This window comes from Syzygium oleosum, unplaced genomic scaffold (assembly GCF_021117445.2).
Source record: "Syzygium oleosum isolate NSW1041296 unplaced genomic scaffold, Sole_v2.1 Sole_v2.18, whole genome shotgun sequence".
Lineage (NCBI taxonomy): Eukaryota > Viridiplantae > Streptophyta > Magnoliopsida > Myrtales > Myrtaceae > Syzygium > Syzygium oleosum.
This window is the reverse complement of record NW_026607502.1, coordinates 5,705,799-5,716,712: the sequence shown is the minus strand read 5'-3', so window position 1 is coordinate 5,716,712 and position 10,914 is coordinate 5,705,799. Positions and strand designations below refer to the sequence as shown.

The window sequence follows — 10,914 nt, the reverse complement described above, 5'->3', positions numbered from 1 at the left end:
TAAAATGCTACAAAAATGATATACGTCAGCTTTGGACAATCAAACCACATCAGTATTTCCATTCGTAGTTTTGACGGAAGGACCAATTCGAACGAAAAAGTATACTCTTTGGGGCTTTAATCGCAAAAGAAAAAAGTTCACGGTTTAATTATCAAAAAAGTCTTACTATTATTGCAATTGTGTCATCAGTCCTAAACCTTTTTAATTTAACTAATTAAGTTAGAAACTTTTTCATAATTTGCCAATTAAATTCATCCGGTCAATTTTGATTGGAAATCGCTGGCATGAATATCAGTCATCCTACGTGACACGGTCAACTTTGACGTGGACATTTCTTTAATAATATTTTGAATTTTTATAACTTTTTTATTTTTACTTTACTTTTTTAATTATTTTTTTCTTTCTTTTTTTTTCCTTTCATTTTGGCTGCACGAGGGCCGTGGCGATGGCCTCCTCGCTCAGATCTAGCAAGGGCCTTCGCAACCCCGCTAATCGCGGGTAAGGTAGCCCTTGCCAGTGACCAGCGAGGGCTTGTTGGGCCTTGCCCAGTGCCCGGACAATAAGGGTTATTGACCAAAATGAAGGGAAAAAAAAGAAAATAATAATAATAATTCAATTTTTTTGAAAAGTATAAGAATTATCCACGTCAGCGTCAGTCGGTTGTGCCACATAGAACGATCGGTGTCCACGTCAGCGATTTCTTGCCAAAATTAGCCGAAAGGATTCAATTGGCAAATTATAGAATATGTTTAGGATTAAATTAGTACAATTGAAATGTTTATGACTGAATTTTTTTGGTGATTTCCCTAAAAATTCACATTGATTGAATACTATGTAATATTTCAATGATTTATGGTGCCCTAATGAGGTTGTCACAGAAATCTTTTCATGTCATTTCATCACACCTTCAACATACTTTTCCATAAAATGTTTAAGCATTCAATTCAACGAAGTACCCCCACCTTTACTCCCTTTGTCGCAGGTCTCCAAATTATAATTTCTAAAGTTTCTGATTTTTGAGTATCCGACTACATTTTTCCAAATGTGATTGCTCTCCTTCTCTCTCTCTCTCATGCCGACACACATCGAGTATTTAGAAAATCGTATACGGTTCATGCTGTCTGGTGCATCCCAAGAAAATACGTAGATACGACAATGCAAACCCGAATTTTGAATACGAGAGACAAATAGATTTGACGTTTCTGTTACCTGTGAGGTTTATAAATTGGCTCTGGTTGTTCATGCTATCAGGTCAAATCAGATGAAAATTGTCTAATTCTTTGCTTTAGACCTATTCATTTATGACATAGGCAAGTATCTTGGTGAAGAAGTATCTATTTCTGTGGATTTATGGCAAAGGTCTAGTTTGATTTTTAACTTTTAACTTTTAACTTTTGTCTTATGTTGATAGCGTACCGTTTTTATTTTTCTATACTGAAAACCTAAAATCTTTATATAAAAAAAAGAATATAAATTATAATGTCCAATTTCATCCCAAAGTCTTTTGCAATTTTTTTTAAGTCACGATATATTTTTAATTTTTAGCGGATGATTTGAATATAATAGTTTGCTTTAAGCCTAGTCAAACATGTCATATTGAAAAAAATAGGCTAGTATACTCTTTATTATTCAACTCAATTGATAGACAAGATCCCAACATGCCATTCGTAAAATACATCTCGACCGTCCGTTTATCTTTTACGTAATGTATCGCGATAAAAAAAAAAGTCAATTAAATCAATTTATGTCTTTTAAATTGGGAAGTACTCAAATTATTTTATAATTTGTTCGACAAAATAGAAAACAAAAAAAAAAGCTACCATGTGATGGTAGCAAAAAAAAAAAAGGTTAATATCACAAAAAACCCCAAATTGGTACATTTGTGACAAATTTACCCTTCATTAGTTTTCATTAAATCTTACCGTCAAATTTTTGAGTTGGATAATTTATAATTTCTAAAGTTTCTGATTTTGAGTATCCGACTACATTTTTCCAAATGTGATTGCTCTCCTTCTCTCTCTCTCTCATGCCGACACACATCGAGTATTTAGAAAATCGTATACGGTTCATGCTGTCTGGTGCATCCCAAGAAAATACGTAGATACGACACTGCAAAACCGAATTTTGAATACGAGAGACAAGTAGATTTGACGGTTCAGTCATATGTGAGGTTTATAAATTGGCTCTGATTGTTCATGCTATCACGTCAAATCAGATGAAAATTGTCTAATTCTTTACTTTAGACCTATTTATTTATGACATAGGCAAGTATCTCGGTGAAGAAGTATCTATTTCTATGGATTTTTAACTTTTAACTTTCAACTTTTGTCTTATGTTGATAGTGTACCGTTTTTATTTTTCTATACTGAAAACCTAAAATCTTTAAAAAAAAAAGAATATAAATTATAATGTCCAATTTCATCCCAAAGTCTTTCGCAATTTTTTTTAAGTCACGATATATTTTTAATTTTAGCGGATGATTTGAATATAATAGTTTGCTTTAAGCCCAGTCAAACATGTCATATTGAAAAAATAGGCTAGTATACTCTTTATTATTCAACTCAAATGATAGACAAGATCCCAACATGCCATTCGTAAAATACATTTCGACTGTCCGTTTATCTTTTACGTAATGTATAGCGATAAAAAAAAGTCAATTAAATCAATTTATGTCTTTTAAATTGGGAAGTACTCAAATTATTTTATAATTTGTTCGACAAAATAGAAAACAAAAAAAAAAGCTACCATGTGATGGTAGCAAAAAAAAAAAGGTTAATATCACAAAAAACCCTAAATTGATACATTTGTGACGAATTTATCCTTCATTAGTTTTCATTAAATCTTACCGTCAAATTTTTGAGTTGGATAATACGCGACAGTTGGCAGGTGTACTGGTTTGGGATTTTACCCTCTGTTTGTCACAGGTGTAACAGTTTGTGATTTTTCGTGATATTAATATAATTTAATGAAGAGTAAATTTGTCATAAATGTACCAGTTTAGAGTTTTTGATGGTCAAAAAATTAGTTTAGAGTAAATTTGTTACATGTGTACTAGTTTAGGGTTTTTCGTGGTACCAACCCTTTGATTTTTTAACTTTTAACTTTTAACTTTTGTCTTATGTTGATAGTGTTTTTTTTTTTCTATATTGAAAACCTAAAATCTTAAAATATATATATATATATATATATATATATATATATATATATATATATAATGTCCAAATTCATCCCAAATCTTTCGCAATTCTTTTAAGTTACTGTATATTTTAGTTTTAGCGGATAATTCGAATATAATTATATGCTTTAAGCCCAGTCAAACGTGTCATATTGAAAAAATAGACTATTATACTCTTTTTTATTCAACTCAATTGACAGACAAGATCTCAACATGCTATTCGTAAAGTACATCTTGACCGTTCGTTTATCTTTTAAGTAAGAATTAATATCATAAAAAATCCTAAACTGAAACACTTGTAATAAATTTACCCTAAACTAGTTTTTGACCGTAAAAAAACTCCAAATTGATATACTTGTGATTAATTTACCCTTCATTAGTTTCCGTTAATTTTTATTGTCAAAATTTTGACTTGAATGACAGGTGACGATTGAATCAATTTAAATCAATTTATGTATTTTAAATTGGGAAATACTGAAATCATTTTATAATTTACTCGACAAAATAAAAAAAAAACAAAAAAAATGCTACCACGCGATGGCAGCAAAAATAAAAGCAATAATCTACCACTTATGGAACACTCCGAAACCGAAACCTAAACTAGGTTTGCGTCGATCTGGTCCAACATAGCTTCCCATTGGCTATTTGAAACCTATCCATGTAAGAACAGTAGTGAACTTGGATTCTTCTCCAGCAATCAAATTACAAAATCATCAGATTCAACCGGGACAGAGGAAGAAAGGACCACCCTCGAAGTAGCAAATAGATCAATAGAGTATCTCCGCTTCAGCCGTTCGCTTCGATTCCGACATCTCCTACCTAACTTCCTCTCCGACAACGCCGAACATCGATGCACCTGATATTGTGCACTCCTCTTACGAACCGAAATGTGGAAAAGACGCGTTACGCCCTCATTTCCAGCAACACTCCAAACTTTCGGTTCACATTATTTCCGACGCAAATTAGAAGTTCTGCCGAGCTCCGGAGCTACTTTTAAGCTCAAACAGAACAGTGTCTCATGTGCTTTCACAATCTACAAATACCACTATATCGAGAGACTTCAAATTCATGCAAAACATACATAGAAATAAACACCTTCACATTGTTAGACAGATTTTTATTAGTTAGATCCAGCCCGTCATCGGGTCCTGGAAATCATTCATTACCACCTCAAGAACCACAAAATGTCCGACTACACAGTTGAGCGAGGCGACGAGAACGCTACAAATAATTGGCAGCTATGGTACATACACAAGTGGGAAATTCAGTTGCTGATCTGAAACCTAATGGAGGACAATCAACGACAAGAAAACCAAAAAGAAAAAAAGAAACACGGAAAAGTTAGAGTTTCGGTAATTTACCCCTCAGGCGACAAGTTTTTCTTATGCTTGCTATGTCCGTCCTTAACCCTAACTTTAACTTTCTCGGTCTTGCCTGAACCTCTACTCTGGTTGCTGACTGATCCTTCTTGAGCACTACACATCTGAGACTTTAACCTAAACCCCAGTTTCTTCGAGACGGTCCCCCAAGCGCTTGAACCCTTTACACGACCCAGCTTCTCAATCTCCTGTCTCATGTTTGAGCATTCCTTCTCGAGTTCTGAGACGCGCATCCTCATGTTATCCATCCCCACCTTAAGTACCTGATTCTCCCTCACGGCTGTGGCCCACCCTCCCTCACCGGACGTGCCCAGCCCGGTCCTCAGCTGCCTTGATCCGTCGAGGTTGTCAGACACGAGGAAGCAGCCGGCGATCGAAGTCCTGAGCTGAAGCTGCTCGAAGAAGAGGACTTGCACGATTATTCTCAAGGGCAACCGCTCGTTCTGTGCAGCGTGCGTGCACGCTTCCAGAGAGAGCTTCTGGCAGTCCATTAGCCTGCAGAGCTGTTCTCTGTCGGACTCGGCTAACCATGGATGTGACTGCAGGAATCACAACAAACAAATGTTTTCTATGAAGAGCCATATAGACAGAGAATATGCAATGATAGCTGAAGATTCTATTGTTTCCTTCAAGCAACCCAACCTCAATGAGAGCAACAAAGAATCTTGTGCTTCGTGAGAAACAACTCAAAATGTGTAGACATAGGAAAGGAGACACTGATTATATTGGCTTCATAATGGTGATGTTACAGAGACAATGGTTGGAATTGAAAGATAAGCTAAAACCCAACACATTCTGCATTGTCGACTATTAAATCATATATTTTGTTTATGATCTACATGAATGCAGAGCAGTTAGGTTTAATTTCAATCAAATGTGAAAATATTGGGTCATGAAGCTCATTTAAGGCTTGCAAAGCTCCATTGACAAACGTCAGTACCTTCAGATAAATATCTATGGCGCGATAAAGACCATCATCTAATGGCCGGGCATAGTCCGGAACAGCAGCAGCAAGAGCCTGAAACTTGGGCAGCTTCAGATTAATATCAGGTGCAACCTCAGCAAGGTAACCATCAATTAACTTGGCCACCATTGTGACTGGAGTCAGTGCAGCCGATGGTGAACCAATCAACTGGCCATCATCAATCGAGCAAGGTGAGGCCCCACCAGTAGTTCGATCCATGGTGAGGAAGTGCTCGAGAATCCGCTGCACACTGTCGACATTGTACAGAGTCTCTGTGGAATAAGAGAAACTGGGCATCAAGAGATCTTCCAGCGTCGCCTCATCAAGTTGCATCCCAATCCTTTTCTCTAGATTCGATATGCAAGAGAGGCTTGCACGGAGAATCATCGCAGTTCTAAGAAGACCGAATAAAAATTTGGTTGGGACAAGGCCCTTCTGCAGTGGAAGTAATCTATCTACTTCTTCTATTAAATTCTTCTGCTCCTCCTCTGAAGGTGGAGCTCCAAGACCCACGGATGCTAACCGGCTACTGGACTCGGTAACACCCTGACGCCGATTCAGCCCAGGAAGGTACTTCCTTGTGTAAAAAGTGAGGGACCCAGCAATGATCTCCACTTTGATACCACGGGTTTCCATAGCTGAAATCAACCTTTTATAAAGAGGAAACCTCAGACTCGACGCATCCTCGTACCACCAATCTGAGCTTGCTTTTTTTGGCCTCGCGCCAGTGCTTATCCCATTCCAAAGTACGCTGCCTCCTGGGCTTTGCATGGGCCCACCGTGCTCCATTATAGGCCAGCCGAAGAGATTTGGGTCGGTTGATGCTTTCGTGGCCAGCGACTCGATGCATCTCTTCGTGATGTGGAGCTCATCAGCATGAGAGAGAATGTCTTCACAACTTTGAAGCGCCTTCAGAGAGTCTTTCCAATTTCTGAGGACAACTTGATTGAGAAAACTTTCGGTCTTTGTAATTAGATTACCCTCGCCATACTCTTCCGTCATTTCAAGATGCTCAGAAGCACAACGAAGGTAAACCACATTTGAGGCAGTGAGTTCGAGTTTCACTCCGTAGCAGAACTTGGCTATAAGCTCAAATGTCTTGGCCCCGCCGGGGATGTCGGGCAGTCTTATTGCGCATTTTTCTTCACCTTCTTCTGATGCCTCAGCAATCAGTCTCTCCATAACCCCACTTCTAGAGAGCAAAGGAAACTGCACATACAAAAAATGAAAGCTTTAGGATTGTCCCAAAGACCAAAGACGAAGGTGAAAGAAGATGAAAGTGATTAATAGTGACAATTTCCTATGGACCTGTTATCGGCCCAAACTTTCAAAAGACATGAAAAGTTCATTGGTGATAGTTCACATTGTTCATTGCAACACGACTATAGAGATACTGATGATTGACCACATAAAGTTAAGAAAAATTAAAATAACTGACAGATTCTGTTCACATGATTTCACTTATAAGCTATGGACCACCACCATGTTAGCCTGGTAGACTTATAATAGACACATAACTATGCCTAGTTGATTGATGCAGCAAAGAGCCCTCAGTCATTATTATTGGGCAGGTCTGACTGTAAACCAACACATCAGAACGCTGGAACCTCAGGTGAGGGCCGCCTGGGTTGCAGGAACCAGGCGACGGTCGACTAGGGTGGCACGACCCCAGGCAACCGTCGCCTGGCTGGTTGCTTGGGTTGCGCAACCTCGTCGGCCACCCTCGCACAGAGAAGATGAACAGTCACAGCAAGGGCAAAACCAGAAAATGAAAAAGAAAGTGAGGGACCTGCCTTGGGCTTTCAGCTTTGCCAAGGCCAACATTTGGCCAAATGCTGAACCAAACGCCTCATTTTTTTTCCCAAGGGACTTTGGAGGCTCAAAGCCCCTTGGGAAAGCTGAACCAAATGCAGCCAAAATGGTTTCTTGGAGTAATTTAACTAGACACTTGCATCCGCGAATTGCAGATTTCTAAGTTGACACAGCCTGAAATCAAATATTGCAAGGCAGACCTAAATAAGACCCTCGCTGTATCATTCAGACCAAAACTCAACTTCTAGCAGAATCATGGATTCATGAATAAAATACAGTGAAGCAATACAAGCTGGAGGCACAACCCTGCGCTTTACAGTAAGCACCAACTTATCAATGTAATGTAGGCAGACCTAAATAAGACCCTCGCTGTATCATTCAGATCAAAACTCAACTTCTAGCAGGAATTATGGATTCATGAATAAAATACAGTGAAGCAATACAAGCTGGAGGCATAACCCTGCGCTTTGCAGTAAGCACCAACTTATCAATGTAATGTCCTGCTGTGTTGAACTTAAAATGATACATTAACAATGAGTCAAGCGAACTCTTGTACTTTTAAAACCTACACAGTTTTACTCATGAAAAACAAAGAGAGCAGCTACAAGTAGAAACAATTATCAACCATGCAAAAGATTTTCTAAAGAAAGGTAACTGGAAGAGAACTATGAGCAAAAGCTCAGCCTCCAAAAATATGCAGAAGTGAAGTATTAAAAAACTCATGGTTCACTCACCCATCTCGTGTCATTACAAATACAAGTCAAGACTGAAGCATTAAATGTGATTATGAGTAGTTAATTACTGAAGTCGCGCTCTGCTTAAAAAATCAATAAATTTATGTATACGTAGCTACATTTTTGTTAATTAAGAACATTTACCTTGTGTAGGTGAAAAGACATCTCCCCAACTTCCACAACAATATCACTGGGAAGGCCGGTTGTACAAAACCTGCAGTTGGAAGTATAGTTCAGGAATGTTGTACTTTGAGGTCATAATTGTGTAAGTCTTCTTCAGGCCCAAGCATACAAAATAATGTTCAGCAAACATTTGTCGCCCAAGGATGCAAATACATCCCCGAAAAGAAACCAGAAACTAATCCAAATCGGATGATCAAAGCATGCACTAAAGATAGATGCCATGTATCGTTTAGATCAATATCTACTTACTAGCATTTTAAAAAAGGCTGATTCTGGCAAAGGAAATTTCTCTACTCATGCTAATCAACTTTTTCTTCTAATTCTAAACATTTGCTGCCATAAAAGGATTCAGCAAATGCTTCCAGAGAATGTTTTGTTTTTCAGATACATTCGGCCATTTGATCCCAGCAATTCTCCTTACCTAATCAACTTTAGTTAGACCACTCTGATACTTTCATACACCACAGATGAGTAAAAGAAAATTATAATCTTCGTTGAACTCCTTATTGAGTATATTTGTGAACATAAGTATCACAAAACCCAACATAATCATGGTCAATTCTTTGATATATGGTTCAGCTAACCTCAAAGACATCTGGATTGAGATCCTCCTACCAAATATAACATGTGGTTGATCCTGTCAAGTAAATCTCCCATATTTTCACAACTTGGAAGTGTTTGAAAGTAAAATCAGCACCATTCTTAAGTTCCTTAAACAAATTGGTCAAACCCTAAGGGCATTGTTTCAAATTAATGGAGAGGCATTAATCATGTCTCCTATTACATGACACAACCTTTGTCATCCTCACTACTCAAGGATGTTGGTACTAAACCGCTCAAGTAATTCAAGAGTAGTGTGAAGTGTGCCGATCTGCGGGTATCTCAAGCAATTGAAGCAGAAACTCTATTTTCAGCATGGGAATTTAGTGTTTCAACAGCAAAAACAGTACAGTGATAGGCATGATCTGAGGGATAAAGAAGAACATGATGCATAAAAAGCTTTCAAATCTTCATAATAAGCACTCAATTATACATGTGAGGTAGCTGAACAGAATACTCCTAGTAACATCACAACGTGAAATGAACACTCCTTGCAGCACAGTGTCCAGATTCCCAAAATGAAACGTTCAGTTATAAAAGAATTCAGCTAAAATAACCTAAAAAAGACAACAAAGAAGACAAGTTCGAGGTTCTTACCAGGCCTGCCCTTGCCGCTGAAATGCATCACTTTTGGACCCTAATTTCACACACGCCATTTTTCTCACAATTCAACACTCGATAACTTGAGGATTTGAGACTGAAGCTGAAGAACAAAACCAACCACTTCAAGCACTTTCCATCACCCACAATTTTTCAAGAACCTGGTCGGTCCAACCAAAACCCACCAAATTCTCAAACCCCAACTGAAAAAGAAGCCCCTTGAACTAACTTCTCTGCTAAACCCACCCCAAAAACCCTGCAAATTCAGTACAACTTCCTTTGGCCGAAGCAGCACCAGAGATAGCAGTAATGCACGAATTTAAGCTTTAGTCTCTCCAAGAACAGGGACGCGCTGAAGAAACCATGGAGGCAAAAGAGACCCAGAATGACTTCATTTGAAGCACACAAAACCCCAAACGAGATCCCCAGTCAGAAATCAGAAATATTCTCCAACAGGACAAAAATTTGGGGTCAACCCACCCAGCAGTTTCTGACTCTCAACCGAAGATGCTTCAAAATTTCTCTTTTTTATCTGTGCCCATAGATACAAAACCGAGAAGATTCCAAAATTTGAACCTATTTGGGGGACAGGGGACCCAAACCCCCCCCCCCCATTAAAGAAAGGCAACCACCGCAGCACTTTGTGCGTGCTTTCCCTTAATTTCTTAAACAACCAGATCGATATAATTAGGGCGTTGAAAGCATAGAGATTTGCAAGGAGGACATGACAGGCTTGGGAAAACTCAAACCAAAGCCATCATTAATGGGCATGGCAGCCCTTGACAGCGACCCCTTGCCCCTTGCCTCATGCACGCATGTGGGGACATTTGCTTGAAACGCAATCATTGCTGTTGTGGAATTCATTTGGACATTATATGAGGAATCTTCAAACAAAGCTTGAGTTGGAAGATAATGTTTTTATATTGATCGAGAATTATGAGTTTGATTACATGCTTTGAAAACAGCATGGGATCTGCTTTTGCGCAGCTGGCCACGTGGGTGGGTGGATGCGTCACTTGGCATTGAATAGGTTTTGAGAAGGGAAAAGAAACGTTAAATGATCGAAGAATTGGAATGTTAGGATAGCGATGTGGTCACAACAGTTCGTGAGAATGTGGGTCATCTTGGTAGTTTAGATTCTTCTTTATTTGATGGAAAAAAATTTGCTATGTATGCTTATTCTGCTGTGGGAGGGTTAAAAAGAAAACTAATGAAATTGGAGAAAGATATGATATCCCAACACAAAAGCCCTTCTCTTTTTAGATGGTCGATTGGCACTGCTTTTTTGTATCCTAATGCCATTAGCCATTCTCTGGCCTTATAAAAACTTTTTGATCTATAAGATCTACTTAAAACAACAAGTGGAGAGCATACTTACTACAGCTCATCCTATCTTATCAAGATTGTAATTCTACCCTGCCAATATCACCGGGCCTAAAGGGGAAAGAATAAGAGAAACATTGGAGA

At 38.4% G+C, this 10,914-nt stretch overlaps 1 protein-coding gene across 1 annotated transcript; it reads right to left on the bottom strand.

Annotated features, from left to right (window-relative positions):
- Positions 1-4,277: 4,277 nt before the first annotated feature.
- On the bottom strand, positions 4,278-10,213 carry LOC115687239 (BTB/POZ domain-containing protein At1g30440). Its single transcript, XM_030612729.2, has 4 exons — positions 9,445-10,213; positions 8,209-8,278; positions 5,495-6,727; positions 4,278-5,093 (listed from the first exon to the last, which is right to left on the bottom strand). Exons 1-4 carry the CDS (start codon positions 9,501-9,503, stop codon positions 4,533-4,535), a joined length of 1,923 nt encoding a protein of 640 aa, XP_030468589.2. The 5' UTR covers positions 9,504-10,213; the 3' UTR covers positions 4,278-4,532.
- Positions 10,214-10,914: the final 701 nt, after the last annotated feature.

Bases quoted from the DNA above. Each gene is read 5' to 3' on its own strand.
- LOC115687239 (XM_030612729.2), bottom strand. From the start codon at position 9,503: ATGGCGTGTGTGAAATTAGGGTCCAAAAGTGATGCATTTCAGCGGCAA. The intron at 6,728-8,208 runs GTAAATGTTCTT...TTGTATGTGCAG, and splicing joins TGTCTTTTCACCTACACAAG to TTTCCTTTGCTCTCTAGAAG. The intron at 5,094-5,494 runs GTACTGACGTTT...TGATTCCTGCAG, and splicing joins CCATAGATATTTATCTGAAG to TCACATCCATGGTTAGCCGA.